At 41.5% G+C, this 16,367-nt stretch overlaps 2 protein-coding genes and 1 non-coding gene across 6 annotated transcripts in view; all 3 read right to left on the bottom strand.

Annotated features, from left to right (window-relative positions):
* banp (BTG3 associated nuclear protein) overlaps nt 1–7,326 on the bottom strand; it is a 126,839-nt gene extending 119,513 nt beyond the window's left edge. The window contains exons 1-3 of the mRNA XM_069181240.1: nt 7,190–7,326; nt 1,725–1,963; nt 242–336 (exon numbers count right to left, since the gene is read on the bottom strand). Of these exons, the coding sequence (XP_069037341.1) occupies nt 242–336; nt 1,725–1,794 (165 nt within the window). The 5' untranslated portion in view covers nt 1,795–1,963; nt 7,190–7,326. The remainder of the gene's footprint in view (nt 1–241; nt 337–1,724; nt 1,964–7,189) is intronic.
* A 2,082-nt stretch (nt 7,327–9,408) lies between these two features.
* Nucleotides 9,409–15,900, bottom strand: pdcd2l (programmed cell death 2-like). Of its 4 annotated transcripts, none has more exons than XM_069181236.1 (7): nt 15,811–15,900; nt 14,049–14,212; nt 12,611–12,692; nt 11,946–12,301; nt 10,963–11,076; nt 10,145–10,299; nt 9,409–9,571 (listed from the first exon to the last, which is right to left on the bottom strand). In XM_069181236.1, exons 1-7 carry the CDS (start codon nt 15,832–15,834, stop codon nt 9,441–9,443), a joined length of 1,026 nt encoding a protein of 341 aa, XP_069037337.1. In that variant the 5' UTR covers nt 15,835–15,900; the 3' UTR covers nt 9,409–9,440. The 4 variants fall into 4 exon arrangements, with proteins under 4 accessions (XP_069037337.1, XP_069037336.1, XP_069037335.1 ...); XM_069181235.1 differs by lacking the exon at nt 15,811–15,900 and adding an exon at nt 15,274–15,555; XM_069181234.1 differs by lacking the exon at nt 15,811–15,900 and adding an exon at nt 14,437–14,656 and having other exon boundaries at nt 11,946–12,298.
* trnar-acg (transfer RNA arginine (anticodon ACG)) lies at nt 14,513–14,585 on the bottom strand. The gene has a single exon. It is a non-coding gene; the product is annotated as a tRNA-Arg (tRNA).
* Nucleotides 15,901–16,367: the final 467 nt, after the last annotated feature.

The following is a 16,367-nucleotide window of genomic DNA, read 5'->3' as shown; positions in this document are numbered from 1 at the left end:
GTCCGGATAAGAGGAGGAGGAGCCCATTTGGGTCATCAAGCTCTCCGCTGCAGACACACCACACAGCAGCACTCCTGAACCAGGTTTATAAACCCCTGCAACCAACCCGTCTGACACATGGGAAACGTTTCTCTTGACAGGGGTCTGCATGTTCTCACACTGTTCAAACTGTCAGAGGAGGGATGGAGGAATGGAGGGAGGGGTGGATGGATGGATCTTGTTCCTGTTGTGTCCACATTACCTTCAGAGATGTGTCCTGACAGCTCACTTCCAGCCTCTGTCGTTTTCTCTCTGGTTTGTCACACTCATTGGGTTCTTCGTGGTTTTCCAGCACCACTGATAAGACAATCAAATTAACAGCCACCTCATGAAATCTGTTCATTAACATCATAAGAAAGGTTGCAAATGTTATTCAGACCATGCCATTCATCTCCTTGTTAGAAGCTCAACCCATTCTTTCAAAATATTTCTTAAAAGATCCCTCCCAGTCAAAGAGACTCACACTTAAAAAGATCAAAAGTATGTAAGGAAGATACAACACTATTCAAGGACAGGCTCTAAGTCTCATGAAGTGGCTCATGAATGCAGAACTGCATGCAAAATAATGAATTCTTCTTCTTTGTAAAGTGAGCCATTTACGCAAAAAACAAGGACTCAATCCTGTCATAAAATCAAAGAAATAAACAATAAAACAAATATCAACTTTCATTTACTTTTACAAACACGAACATTTGTGTGCTGTACTGTAGCTCGATTCCCATTCGAAGGCCTGTTATTGACCACCAGTCCACCACTAGAGGTCAGCACAAAGGCATAAAAAACTAGCATGTGCAAATAGTTTCACCTGCTGTATAACTGTCTCATCGGTTGAGTGAATAAAACATGTGCATTTTCACATGGGGATAGCAGACCAGATGTGGGTATGACAGAGAGGTTGATGGCTGGGGCAGACCACAACAACACCTTGTTACTAAAGGTTTTGTACTGTGTGAGTATGGCAGGCTGTCCCACAAACTCAGACAGTAAGTTTCTGTTATATTTGAGTGTTTCAATTCTAAATGAAACCAGCAAACTTTCTGGACTGTAAATTCACACAGAGTACAGAGCAGTTTATTTGTGCAGTCCCTCAGGGCCATCTACACATGTACGTTTGAAAAACGATTCCTCCCTTTTAACTTTAAACTACCCACACACGCACCCAAAAACCACAAAGGGAATTTGGAATTGAATCATCTCCAATAGGTTAAATGTACTTCAACACCCGGAATCATTTTCAAGTGTTTTAGATTAAGTAAACATGAGGTTATCTGTATGCCCAGGAATATGTTTATTGTCATAAAAAATATTTTTTGAGTTTGCAGAAGATCAGGTGGACAGGGGAAATCTTATTAACTAAGGTCTGTGAGTAGTAACAGGTTTAAAATGATGTTCATAATGTCTTCCCTTTCTTGAGCTTCTGATGTCAAAACCCAAACTCGTTTTGGTAACATTGTGATCCATTTGTGGTGTTATTTATACAACCCAGCAGTTTGGCACTTGACTTTATAATCTTGTTACCTTTAACACAACTGTTACATTTTAAGAACTTTGGCACTCGTCAGCAATGGCATAAAAACAAAGGCACATGTGTTTCTTTACTATTGCGATCCTTTCAGTGGAAGAAAATGTAGCTCAGATTATTGCACAAGAGAGTTCCTTTCTTCCGAACAGCGCCATCGCCCTACCCGGGTGATCCTGGTTCAAGTCCTCCACCGCTATCTGCACCATCTCCGCAAGGTCCTGTTCCGACATCATTCAGGCTGCTGTCTTGAAACCCACCAATCGCAGACCACTTCCTGAGGAGTCAACCAATCATCAGCTGGATGTGGCGAGGGCGGAGCAAAGCTGGCAGTGTGTGGCAGTAGCGTCTGCAGTAAAAGACTGCAGTCGAGTCTCTTGACTTGGCTTCTTAAATTAAGGCATCCTGCAAGGAGAACAAGCAAAGCAGATTGTGAAAATATTGCTCAATGAATCTGTTTACTTTTGCCGAGTCCCTTTGTCCTGTCACATCCAAGGTGGAATTCACTGCATAGATGTGAACTTTTTTTTCCAGTATGACCATTATGTTAAAAAAAGCCTGGAAGATTAGAATGAACACCCTAGAACATCTGAAACTCATTAGGGTCCAAGATTTCTTCATAGGGGTTGCTGTGTTGGTGCCTGCTCAATTTTGTGCTTCCTGTTGTGAGATGATTTCTGTGCCATGTTTTCTCACTTTAAAATAACTTTTTTTTCTGTAACAAAGAGCATAATCACTTTAAAGCTTTACAAATTTGTTGTGCTCTAGAGCAAAACTAGCTTCATATTTTATTAAGGTAATTTAAAAGTTGCAACTTTTGAACTTTATGCATAAGCATCTATCAAAGGACAAGGAAGGTATTGAAAGGGGAAACAAAATCAATTTGTCATTTTAGTATGACTTTGGGAAATGATGTGAGATTTCATCAGAGTATGACAAGCAGTCAGTATGAAAGAACCAAGAGGTTCATCGATCCAGAAGTTATCCCAGATTCAATGGCATGAGGTGAACAGACAAGGAATGGCTCTGGCACAAGGAATGTTGTCACCAGGTGAACGTTTGGGCACATTGTTAGGAAGTGTGTTTGGAAATCAAATTAGTACAGTGCTGGTCTAAAAAGCCCACTTAAGGAAGATGATCATCCTCTAGCATTACCAATCTTTACCTACACAAGAGATTTAGAAAGACATGACCTCCATTGATATTCCTTCTTCCTGCAGCTGGGGGAAAACAATGCATTTGAATTTTTGCAACTGTATGACACTTTGCTTTAACTATGTAATACAAGGGCCCTATGAAATTCATTTAAATCAGCATAGATTTCAGTTTCCCCCACTGAGGAAGAGCTCTGTTTACCACTGATACATTCCTACCTCATATTCTCTCTTTCAGCTTCTCAGAGGCCAACAGATATGAAGAGGTGTGAAGAGTGTACATCAACCTGCCTGAATAGCCTTGGAAAAATGTGGAACCTTTGGCAATAACGTTGGGAATGGAAAATGTGTAATGCGGATTTCATAAAGTCATTTTTCACATACCATGGTCATTAAATTTCCCAATTACGTACAACAGTTCACCAAGGTTCCTATATTAACAACCATTACAAACATGGTACTGCAATTATTAAGAGATCTCCACAGTGAAAACTACAGGCTACCTTAATTTACCGTGTTTAAACACAAACGCAAACTGATAAACCTACAATTCTCTCATCAGCCACCTTAAAGGAAATAACACAAATTTTGCTGCTCATCAAAAATTAACCTTAACACAATATGGCAGCTTTGGTGTTTTTCAGGCTAAAGCTAAGAACAAAGCATTCCTTTCATTCCAGTTATTTGGCTCAAATTCTGTATTGCAAGATTACTTGAAAGGTACATGTATTTATAATTTTCATCTTATACCAGCGCAATTTGGAACTGCCAATTGTTGCTTTAGATCTGGACGCTCGGCCACAGCTCTGGAACTGGACAGGGAGGAAGAGGAAGGGCAGACATGCTGCTCCAACACATTCCCATCATGCCCTCCACCTGCCGACACTCTGAAATCTCCACAGCGCCTTACAGCCAAGCCAACAGGAGGAACCCAGCAGCCCTCACTGGTGTCACTGCTGTGCTGAAGGCACCAAAACAGAGCTCCTATCCCAATTCCCCCCCCCAGCTGGAGTATAATACCAGTCGAGGTGTTGTTACATGACAGAGCTGTGCGGTTCGCGAACAATTCACTCCTTTCCAATGAATCCCTTCAGCCAGCCAAGTGAACCGATTCACTATTCCCCCAGATGAACTGTTCACCCGATTCATGGATTCTTTCGGCTCAGAGGGACGAATCGTGCATTGAGTCAAGCAAGTCCTCACAGGAAACAACGCCATCCTTACCTCGGAGATCCCAGAGAAAGAGGGGAAGAACTTATGAGAAACAATAAGCAACTGTAAATTGTTAAACCCCTTAAAAAAAAAAGCCTGTGTGGATCTGAGGGATGTGAGTGAAGAACGTATTTTGCTTGTAATTTCAGACAGCTGCATTAATTTGATTTTCTGGAAAGTTAGAATAATATTAATAATAAACACTAAAGTACATAGTGCAAGATGAGAAGCGTACATCACTTTATGTTTTAAAAATTAAATAATGTATTCATTATTGTGTCTTCAGTTATGAATGCATATATGCCCTAGAACAGATGGATAACAAAATGCTCTATTTATCAGTTATCAGTTATCCACAGTTAAAGACAGGATATTGCCATGCAGGCATCATTACTGATTGAGCTGTTGAAGAGCTACTCAATTTATAAAAACATCTTGACTAGCTAAACTTGTTGAAGGAAGTTTTCTTTAATTAATTTCACCACTACCACTCTTTCAGTTTCTCTTTCCTTAAACCTGCCCACTTGCCTGTCTCCGCAACTTCAGAAATGCTTTTCCAGAACGACAGTTCTTTAATGGTTACTATTTAGTCCTGGCACGTTTTCTATTTCTCCAGTACTGAGTGACACTTTCCACTAGGAAAAGCAATATCATCGTGACTTACATAACATTCTATTTTTAAGCACTGCTTATCCATAACAACATAAGAACAGTTACAATGCAAGCAGAATGAATGTTGCAGCAGAATACTTTGTGAGGAGCTTTATTTGAAATGATAAAATGCAGGTTAGGACCTGTGTCTGAATATTTTGCAGAGTTAAAAACAAAACAGTGCTGTGCATCTTACTTTCCACCCAGCTGATGTTCTTTAAGGCAAAGTTCAACATAACTTTTGTGTAATAAAACAATTCTAGAGGCCTTTTTCACACAAGAACAACACATGGTCCTGTTGCTGCAAGCCTACATGGGCTAATATTCCAAAATTTAGCCAGATCAGTTTCATTTATGACAATGGACAGCTTGCAATCAAGCAAAACAATACTTTGAAATCACTTCTTGCTGTTTTGTCAAAATCGGTTCCATCTCTGTGATCCTAACAGGCCACTAAAGGGCTTGTAGTTACAGGTAATGCGTCACTATGTAGTGTTGTTCATACAACTCTGTAATCTGTGCTCTCCACATACACCAGGAACATCCATCTATCCATCATCAGAAAAGCACATATTTGTGGTAAGAGACTTCACCCTGGATAGGATGTATGTTCATCACAACGTATGCCCAGACACACAGGCACAAATTACAGACACCAACTAACGAAGCCAGTACGTCTTTGGAGGGCATGTGGAGCTGTGGAGCGCCCTTCATGGAAACATGGGGAGACTTTACACAGACTGGCACTGAACTCAGGGCCCGGGAACCACAGGGCACCCATACTAACCACCATGGCGCCCCATCAAAAGTAATATTCCAAACAGAAATAAGACAAAAACCTGATTTCCATCGAAACCTTACAAGCTGAAACATTCTCTCGACACAAGTCAATTTATCTTCTGCTCTTAATCATTTCCTGTGGTTGCACATGGCACAGACTTAAGGAGCGACAGTGCTGAGAATCAAGGAGCAGGACCCAGAAGGTGTGTTGATGGAAAACATCTGCTGTGTGTGTGTGTGTGTGGGTGGACAAGGACCACGTATCACCCTCAATCTGGGACAAAATATGAGAAATTGCCCCGGCACAGGTGGACACTCCTGACACACCACACGTGAAAGTCCACAAAATGAAAATGAATGTATTTTTTGCAAATCAAATGCCATCTTCCTTAAACCAAAAGGCAGTAAGACCACTTCATTCAGATCTACGTTTACCATGTGTATAGCTGCATTTCCACGCTGGAAAGAACAGAAAAAGGGAGCAAAACCTGTCTTCTCCAGCATCTAAACTATGCTCCACCCAGCCTTCTTCAAATGTACAGGATATTCTAAAAATCTGTATCCACTCAATATGTCCGTGTGTGATTGTAAGTACACGCTGAATATTACTGATCTATCAGCGCCATAATGGGGAATAAAATGTTTTTTAATTGCTTTCAAAACAAATCAGGAAATACAATTTTGGAGGGCTTTGAGCAATAACTGAAAAACAAATATACAGAACACACCAGTAGCAGGAGTAAAAAAAATATTTCAAAATTCAGGTGGTTCTGAGATATAATTTACACAGCAGGTTAATCTATTGTAGGAGGCCTGAAATTGAGTGTCACGAACTTGCAGTTCTTCACTTCATATATTACAGAACGTGATATTTGATATTTGCTTTTGACACGATCATTACAAAAAAAAATCTATTTAAGTTATAAAGCCATCTCAACACCACTGGAGATAATTTAATAAAAGCTTGCTTAATGAAAGTCACCCCTGCAAGAAACGTAGTATCTTAAAATAATCATCACTGTAAATGTGCCATCGACTAATAATGATGAAACGACGACTCAACTGGTAGGATATACCAGAAATACAGTAGTTTGCTTTGCTACTAAGCGTACACTGTGGCTTGTCAAAAATGTGTTCACGATTCGTCTTTGCTAAGCGTTTTAAAAACGAAAAAGTGTCTTAGAGCAACCGCAGGTCTGTAGAGACCTGATCAATCAAGACATACCAATCTGACTTTGCAACCAAAAACGTCCATCGTAGCCGACGTGCAAAAGTCGTTTACACACCAAAATCTCACTTGCCTGGCATGACCAAAAGCATGTAAATTCGCTTGCTTTTGCAAAATTATATCACCCTAACAAATAAAAAAAATATCTGAAGGAATACCAACCATATATGGTTGCAAATGGAGTTCAGCAACATTCGTATAAAATACAAAACAAGCGGAAAAATATTTTCAGGAGCAACAGCGGAAATACTCCATTTTATTTGACAGCAATGCCTATCGAGTAAATAATAATAATATGAAGACACAGGTTTCACAAAATAAAATTAACAGCAGGCGATCACTGGGGAAGATCGCCTACACGGAGACTTTTGAAGTAGGCCCCGGCGCTCCAGTGCACTTAGCAATGAACAGAGACATTAAAATGTCTATCGTAAGGTTACTGGTACAAACAGAAACACAATGTTAAAATGCATACATGCATTCTGCATAGAAGGCGGGGAGGGGGGGGGGACAATATTTCTACGGAAAATGACTATCGCTCGGACCCCCGTCTCCAGCCCGACTCCGGCAGCACAATACCAGCAGCGTCAGTTCGGTTTATATTACCGTGTGAATGATGAATTCTCGTGTTGTTTGTTAGGGATTCCGATAATGGCGTCCTTCCTCGCGAGAGGAAAAAAAAAAAAGAGCCCAGGCCGGCTCCTGCGCGCTCCGCTCCCCTCGCGCTGCCTGCTCTGCGGCGGCGCAGTGGCTCGGGCGCTCTGCGGGGAGGGGGCGGGGCCGGCGGGTGTAGGCGAGCCGGTCCGTTTCGGGCGCCTTCCGTTTGCTTCCTGTGTGGCTACAACAACAACAACGACACCTTTCCACGAAAAAAAAAAAAGGGGGCCCTGTTAACTTCTCTGGTTTTCCGAAACTGCTTCGACTTCGGCGCGGAGCCCTGCAGACGAGCCGCGGAGATAACGAGTGACGTTGAGGTGCTTTGTGGGGGACAAGGACTCGTACCGTGATGCGAGCAAACCGTTGGGATTTTATTTCTGTGTCCATCAGAAGTTCGGGGTTTTGTTCAGGTCCAAGGGCTACTGTTTTAGGCGATGTGGAAGATTGTATGTGTACTGGGGTAGAATCAACTACTGAGTACTTAACGGTATTCCAGGTCTCGTCGTAAGTTCGTATTCCTTTAAAAAAAAAAGACATGCAAAAGCTTATATTGAGGTTATAGTACCTGCAAATCCGTTTACCATTCTGCAACATCATACAGTGGGTATAGAAAGGCACCACCTCCTTTCACAATTTGTACCTTTTGTTGCATGACACTGAAAATAAAAACAAATTAAACGAGGCTTGTTCCATTTTTTTATTTACACACGGTAACCCACATTAGCCAAGCGATAATAAAATTCTAAAGCATTCTAAAAAATTAATTAGTATTACAACAGTAAAATACCTTATTTGGGTAAGTGAACACCCCCTTTACAACTGCATTTGTAAACGTGCTCAGGTATAACCAATCACCTTGCAGATCACACAACAAACGAATTGACTCCCACCTATGATCAATTGTGTGCACATGACAACAATATCACAAGCGCTCCACAAAACTGACCTGTATGGAAGGGTGGCGAGAAAAAAGCCACATAAAAGCACCTTAAAGACACTGTGGCCAAGTGGCAAAAGGTGCTGTGGTCAGCTGAGACCAAAATCAAACCTTTTTGCCAGAATACAAAATGGTATGTCTGGCAAAAACCCAATACATCTTACCACCCAGAGAACACCATTCCTACAGTAAAGCACTGTGGTGCCAGCATCTTGTTGTGGGGGTATATCTCTTCTGCTGGAACAGGGGCACTTCTCAGGATAGAAGGGAAGATGGATGGTGCAAAATACAGGCAAATCCTTGAAGAAAACCTGCAGCCGTCGGCCAGGAAGTTGAAAATGGGAAGATGGTTCACCTTTCAACGTAACAATGACCCACAGCACACCACCAAAGCAACCATACAGTGACTGAAGGACAGGAAGGTGAATGTCCTTGAGTGGTCTAGTCAGAGCCCAGACCTCAATCCCATCGAAAATCTTTGACTTGAAGAGGGCAGTCCATCAAGTCACCACGCAGTTTGAGCTTGAAATATTCTGTGAGGAGGAATGGGCAAATATTCCTCCCTCTAGGTGTGCAAAGTTGGTAGAGGTGTATCCAAACAGACCTCAGGCTGTAACCAAGCAAAAGGTGCTTCCAGGTATGAACTGGCAGGGGATGTCCTCTTATCCAATCCAGTTATTCTATTTTTATTTGCAGAATTTTTTTTTTCACTTGGTTGTTGCTTATCATTTACTCGCTTGCAATTTTTGTGCAATTATTCACGACAAATTCTAGTATTTTGAACAAAAGACTGAAATCTTTTTTTAAAAATTATAGCAACACAGGAGGCCTTGTTTTAGGTGAAATCATTTAACATTTTACAATGAATATATGAATTAGTTAATTCCCTCTGCAGTTTCACACTTGCTTAATTTTATTAGTTTTAACATGTGTTCATGATTTCTTAATTTTCTAACTTTGAAAATGTTTAGGTTTCTGAACCCCGGGCTGAACAGGGTTAGCAATGCAGATCAGACATGAAATCTTGTAAGATCCTACATCCAAACCGTTGATGCTGTTTGAACTTTAAATTCTCCTGCTTCAGTTATTAAGCCTCCCATCGTGAGCATCTGTTTTATAATTCTGTTTGCTGAATGTAAGGTTAATGTTTATGTATGCATGTAATTGCTTTGCTTCTTTGCAAAGGTCACTTGACCTTTGTGATAATTTCTAAGCAGGTCAAAACACAACATTTTGGACTTTCATTTCTTTTTATTGACACTTCTATCTGAACAATTTCTGATCGGGGTCTGCCTGTACAAAAGGGAACTCCTCCACTGGTGTCTGGTTTCTGGATGGCCAGCAGCTGTCTCTGCAGGTGTAAATGAGCACAATCCCAAACTCCACCGTCCAGTCTAGAGGAGCAAGAGAAGAGCCAGTGTCTCAGAGACAAAGGTGTTTGCAATGGCTGACCACAGGAGAATAGAAGGATTGGCTATGAAATTCAAACCATACAAGCTGCCTTTAACAATGAACAAGTTCTGTAATTTCTCTACACTACTTTTCACTGAGGTCTGTGCTTTTGCTTGATATTCATCAGGAATAACACCACCCGAGCATTAAGTGTGTTGAAAAAATACAGAGTGCTAGTCACAGTAAATTTGGCCTAACCCGCCTGGCTGAGAGACAGAGAGCCCCCCATGTAGAGAGGAGGTGTGAACTTAGAAGCAGCTGCGAATGTAGAAATGGGGTAAAAGGATGTAAAAAGACTAATGCAAATGAGAGAAGGGACTTAGGTATAATTATTCCAGTTTTTTTAACTTGAGGAAATTACATCAGGATTAAGATTTAGGCTAATTGAAGTTGGCTGCTGTCACCCCTCCTGAATTTTCATTGGAAACTTGCATGTTATGCATCTTTTTCTACCCAAGCAATGAAATCCTGCTTGCCAATTTGGATAAAGATTTCCTTCTTAATCCGACACCCACCGTCTTCATTGGCGCCGCGGAGCATGCTGACCAGCGCGGGCATGAGCTGAAACTCGAAGATTCTGGGGCTCCCGCAGTGAGCGCAGGGGGGGACCGTCTTCTGCATGTGGGAGGGAGGGCAGGTAATGAACACGGGCTGCCCATTCCAACAATACCTGCAAAACAGGACAGCTGTGGTTGATAAAGACAAACGGGCAAGGATCCTTATTACTCTGTCCCCACCCACTACTGCCCTGTGCTTTGTAATTTTACAGGCCTGACATTTCCAGGAAAACTACTTCCCGTATAATTATTATTTGGCAGATGCCTGAGAGAAGTACCTTTGCTCTGGAATCTTGGGAGTCCACAGTCAAACAGCTTTGAAAGTGACTCATGGGTGTAAGTGCTTCCTACCGTAATTCATTTACTGGCAAGCGCTTTTGCTTAAAAAATCTAAATTAATGTAATTCTCTGAAAGTGAAGGTGCCCTATTGAAAACTACAATTTTTTACCCTACGCCTCTATAGTTCTTCTGACAATTAAGTGTTAAGTTGTGCACTAATCCAAAGCTGAAAATACTAAAATATACATACTGTTCACATACATCTTCTTGCCAGTCATTTGTATGTTTTGTGACTGGAAAATAGTGCTGCACTTCGCAGGATTATGGAATTCATGACATCCAGTGAAAATTAAGTGATGTTTGCATTGATTCATGGAATAATGGTGGATGTGCATGATGCAGTGAAGTTAGCCATCAACACTGCCAAAACCTCTCTGATCTGAGGTTGTATTTTCATTTGTCTGTAAAAGTGTGAATGCGGGAAAAGTCTCTTTACCTTAACACCTGCCCTGGACACAGCGAGATCGTCTTCATGAACCTGAAGAACTCCTTGTCCCCATGCCTGGCTTTAGTTTTCTCGTATTTTTCTACCTCCCCTCCAGCATCACAGCTGAAATGACGACATGAAAACACGGTTTCAACTTCGGTACTTAATGGTATTTTTTAAGACTTATATTATCAGCTGCAGTTAACAGTGTGAGAAAGGAATCAATGTGACTTTTTAAATGGATATTTGCAGTGGAATCTTAATCTGTTCAGAAGTTTTTCATTTATGTTTATTTCTGTACTTTTTGGGAAGAGAGATTGTTTATAAATGTCAGGTCAGGTCAAGCGCTTTGACCCTTTTCCCATCTTACAATTAGACAGCAACATTATTACCGTGTAGGCAGATCTCAAAAGCAGAGCAACACTGAGATTGGCCAGCAGGGGGAAAAGATATCTCATGTATTAGGAAAACCAAGTTGATGCTGTAAATGACATATTGACATATCAGAAATGTGAGTTCTTCCCTCTAGACCTTGACTTCCAAGCTAATGTCCCAGTGTGCGAAGTGCACAGACTGTGCTGGAGGAGGTTTCCATCCTTGAGATAAAACATTTAACCGAAATCCTGACTAGTTGATCATCCACAGTTGCACTGTTCATTTGCCTAGTCTGTCCTGCCTAAAGTTCCCCCTTTGTGTCCCTCACAGTTCTCCATCTTATTTGTTGCTGTTGCATAATGGCTGCTATATGTTACCCAGATGGATGCTGTACTTGTGGTAGATGAAATGGGTCCTCTTCTATATGTGCCTTTGGGATGAGAAATACTATACAAATGCAAGCCATCATTATTATAACAACGCCACAGTTAATATGCTCAATGCACAGTCCAACTATTATTTGTATGTTTCTAGCTGTGGTCTAAAACTCCAATATAGGGAAATATTAACAAAATGACTGAAAGCACCTTCACCTTTCTGTATCCGGCAGGTCATACCTTAACAGGTCTTCTAACACCACGCCCTCCCTCTTCTCGTACTCGCTCAGCAGCTCCTGAGCATGCGCCATGTCATCCTCAGCGCAGAGCCCCTCCTCCGCCAGCACATCCATGTAGTAGGGCTGGAAAGCAGGTACAGGACCGGAGAGAACCAGGCCCTCCCCTTCTCTCATCTCCTCCTCCAGGCTCAGGCCCTGCAGCCTGCTGCTGACACTGCGGTCAGAGGCACTGGCCTGGGGCGGCGCTGGGGCAGCACCAGCAGGCAGGCTGGGGGAGAAGCCTGTGGTGCCCTGGTCCTCATCCACCCCCCAGTCATCTGCTCCTTCACACCAGTCTCTGTTTGCCATGGGCACCTCCTAGGTGAAGCATTAGAAACAACACCCCCCCTTAGGGCGAGAGCAGAGGCGGAGACACGAGCGCAGAAGGTGTCCTGGAGCTGCGGCATTGGTTTTGTTGGTTGCAGATGCTACAAGTCTCTGTAGCTTTTGGGGTTTTTGTTCATTTGACAACGAACAACCCGAAGGCCTAGCTTTGTTTCCTTTACAAATCGGCGTAAGTGATCTGTTGCTAACCATGCCCGTTCTCAAATGAAAAGACAATGCCAAAGTCCCCATTCTGTGAAACCTGAGGTCAAGGAGTTAATGTGTGTGTGTACCGACACCTACCGTAAGCGGTGCCTTCTTTGCTTCGCAGTCTCGATCTGGTTTAATTTCTGATTCCAAACACTGGGAGCGCAACACTTTCCAGCTAAAAACAAAACCAAAACAGAAGACAGCTGATTTGGTATTTTAGCATTAATAGAAATTTCAAGCCAGGGTGTAACTCAAAAGTATCTGCACGTAAAATGATGATGTCATTACAGTGACTGAAATGATAAGTATTGGAGTGTTCAAGGTTTTATATCATCTCTTCATTGTCTCCGAATAAAGATTTTGGAATAATGATACTGTTGCAAAATAGCTGGGTCAGGAAATAACAGTTCTTTTTATTCTTCAGGACAACTCTGGTGAGAGCATAATTAATCAGAGTCAAACCTGTATGGTCATAATTATTAACAATAATTAACAGCTACACAACATTACACAATTACACAAGTCGACGTGTGCCAGAGGGATAATTCCTACAGGCCTAGAAATACAGAGTTCTATCCCAATGATCTCAAAACAGCATGCAACTATGGTGACCAACTATGGTGACCAAAATAAGAAATAAAAACTTGTGTCCAAATAAACACTATTCAGAACCAAATCTTCCTTCCTACAACGTAAATACCCATAAATTCACTGGGAAAAAAGTCTACCTATTCTAAGAATTAATAGTCAAACTAAGAGAATTTCACAATATACAAAATCAAAATAAAACAGCAAGGTCTCTACAGTAACAGAGATTATGTAGATTAACTAGCCATAATCTATTCTCAAAAGACTGAGCAGAACAAGGTCCTCTTTCATGGCACAAGCTTCTGAAGAGAAGAGTGATGGTCTTCCTTTATCTGTCTTCTCCTCTGTTCGTCTCCCTGTCTCCCTTTCCTCTTCCTCTGTATTATCTTTTGCTCTGGAGGCTGAATGTTTATCCTTTATTATGGTTCTAATGATTTACCATGAAGGTAATTTACCAGAGTAAATCATCAGAAACAATCTTCCATCATTTGTGTCTACCTGGCTCTTACCCCTGGTGCAGCTAGAAAAGCACCTCAGTGTTACCTGTTTCAGGCTTTCTGAGTGAGGCCTTGAGCAGCTCTGTCACTATGGCAACTGCAATCACTATCCGATTTTTATGGCCCACACCTGGGTCAAAACAGTGCTTTTAACCAGTTAAATTCAAATTAAATTTGTTAAATTATTCAGTTTTGATCCTAACGCCTTATGTGTGAAGATGTGTATTATTTTCTTTTTTGGTCAGTCTTTATTTTGAAGATACAGTACGTGCTCTAGCTGGTGGGACACCGGTGTTGGTATCCTGCACCAGAACTGAAGTAAAAAAAGGCAAGGTTAAAGACTGTAAGATGATGTTTTTATACTGTTTTGAGTATCTTGTTAAAAAACAAACCCAACCACCACTCCACCAATAGGGGTTAAAAGAATAAATCTGAATTTTCTTCACCTGAGTGAGTTTCCATAGCACGCTGGACTCGGGCAAGCGAATACATTTATGGTGCGGTGATAGGGAGACCCCTCCAGGGGGCAGTATACTTGCACAACGTGAGCAAGTACTCCGCTGCACACAGAGCAGCGCGGATAGTGCACTGTCAAGGAAGGGAAAACGTCCTGAAAAGAACAAAAAAGGGGGCAACTGTTACACTAACGAAGTTAGTTGTTCCCTAAAACCTTGCCAGTACTTAATACATAAAATATGAATGCTTAGGACAGAGAAGATTTACTTCAGATCTGATCACCCCCCCCCCACACACACACACGCCAGGAAAACAGATTCTATTTAAAAATTGATCCATTTTCAATATTTGCTCAAAAATTGTTTACTTTCGGCTTACCACTGAATCATCGCTATCATTCGGTCTGCGGGGTGAGGGTCGTGTTAAATAAAGTAAGCTGAAACGCAAAAACAGACGAGCCAGCCAGGAGTCGAACCTAGAATCTTCTGATCCGTAGTCAGACGCGTTATCCATTGCGCCACTGGCCCGCACACGACTTATCCACCACTAATTCCTCTATGGCTGTTCAGATTCACATAACGCCTTAGGTTTGCAACCTTAAATCTAAATATTAACGGTTATTCAAACAACATGCATGTATTTTTTTTTAAATGCACACCCTAGTGTTCTTTGTTATACGAAACATTCACACAGCCAACATATTATTGATACGTCTATCCACGTGGGAAACGGTACGAGACACTTTTGTAGCCTAGCTACACCAGAGGCCAACTTCTGCAGGTTTGTGTCTTCACGGAAATATGAAGTTAAAAATCACCCAAGACCAGCAGAATTACAGGCCAGTGTGCTCCACACTTGATTTGTGGATAGCCTGTCGATCCAATGAGATGCCTGTTCAAGACGGCAACACTGGGGCGAATCGCTAGTTTGCAACCGCGGGCTTGAGTTTGGGGGGTTGCCGGCATTTCTCCTCCTACAAACCGGCTGGTAGTTTGGGAAAACGTGCGCTGAAGTTGAAGGAGGGGGAAAGAAAGTGATTTTTGTACGAACAGTAATAACAACCCCAGATTCAACTAAGAACGTAATGCGAGGCTTCTGCGTTTAAAAATGAAAGCTGTATCTCTCACTACCAACAACATGTTAGCGGTAAATAAAATCGGCAATGTGTCATTTATTTCACAAGGCGTAATTCGTTTTCATAAAGCATTTTCTTACCGGTAGACCTCCAATTTTATTCGTAAAAAACGAGGACGAGTGTGTTTTTCCATCAATCGGGGCGTCTCGCAATCCTAACAGAGGCGAATCGCCCCTGTGGACAGTAGCCATGCTTTCCTACACGACACAGCTCCGTCACTGATCGCCAAGCGCGTTGTTCTGGTTTTTAATACAATCCTGACCTCTTTACCTCAAGACCTTGACGTCTTCCTTTCACTGACTTGTGCACTGTGCTGTGGGTGTACCTCTAACCCTTTGTAATACTCGCGACGGAGAGACAATAACAACAAAAAAACAATTCCACGTATCTTCAACAATCCCTAGCTGACCTGCAATTAAAAAAACGTTGCAAAGCATCCAATCTACAGCAGAATCTGTGCTCACTGTAATCTGATGGTGCCATATGCCATTTCATTTATTTTTATTTTTTGCAGTATTTGGAACTAAAGTCTGACTTTTTTATCCTCGTTTTACAAAGAATGCAGCTCATCGTCCAATAAAAAAATAAATGAAAAACGATTAAAGTGCAATACTTACAGAACTGTCAGGAAACCCATACATTAAATGGCAAAATAATAGATTAATATCGAGAATAATATATCGTCGTCTTTGTAAATCTCACCCTTAAAGAGCAAAAATTACATCACATTTCTTGAGGCATTAGTATTTTTAAGGGACTGTCTACTAGTCCAATTGAATTAGAGAATTAATCTGAATAACTGGGGGCAGCACCACGAATGATTTCCAACTTCAAATATTTTTGGTATGAATTCAATGCGGAGTATCCTATTCTGAGTATCATTGTATTGGAATGATGGGTAGTTCTTTGCATTATGTCCCATAGGGGTCAAATACATCATGCTCTAAACTGAAATTAACTGACACTCAGTCCACATTACTTCTTAGGAAGAAACTTTGAAGCTCATGGGAAGGTCTTGCAGTGTGTTGCTGTTGTTCCTGATAGCACTACGTGCTTTGGCTAAAACTGCCAAGAATAAAACACAGACCTTCACCTAAATGCGGCGCCATGAAGGGACTGTAGTAACAGCTACCTGTCGCTAGAAGCCACTAAAGTTCTTCTAACAAATGGAAAT

The sequence above is a fragment of the Lepisosteus oculatus genome, chromosome 20 (genome assembly GCF_040954835.1).
Source record: "Lepisosteus oculatus isolate fLepOcu1 chromosome 20, fLepOcu1.hap2, whole genome shotgun sequence".
Lineage (NCBI taxonomy): Eukaryota > Metazoa > Chordata > Actinopteri > Semionotiformes > Lepisosteidae > Lepisosteus > Lepisosteus oculatus.
Note: the sequence above shows the minus strand (reverse complement) of the source record. Positions and strands in the feature narration are given on the sequence as shown.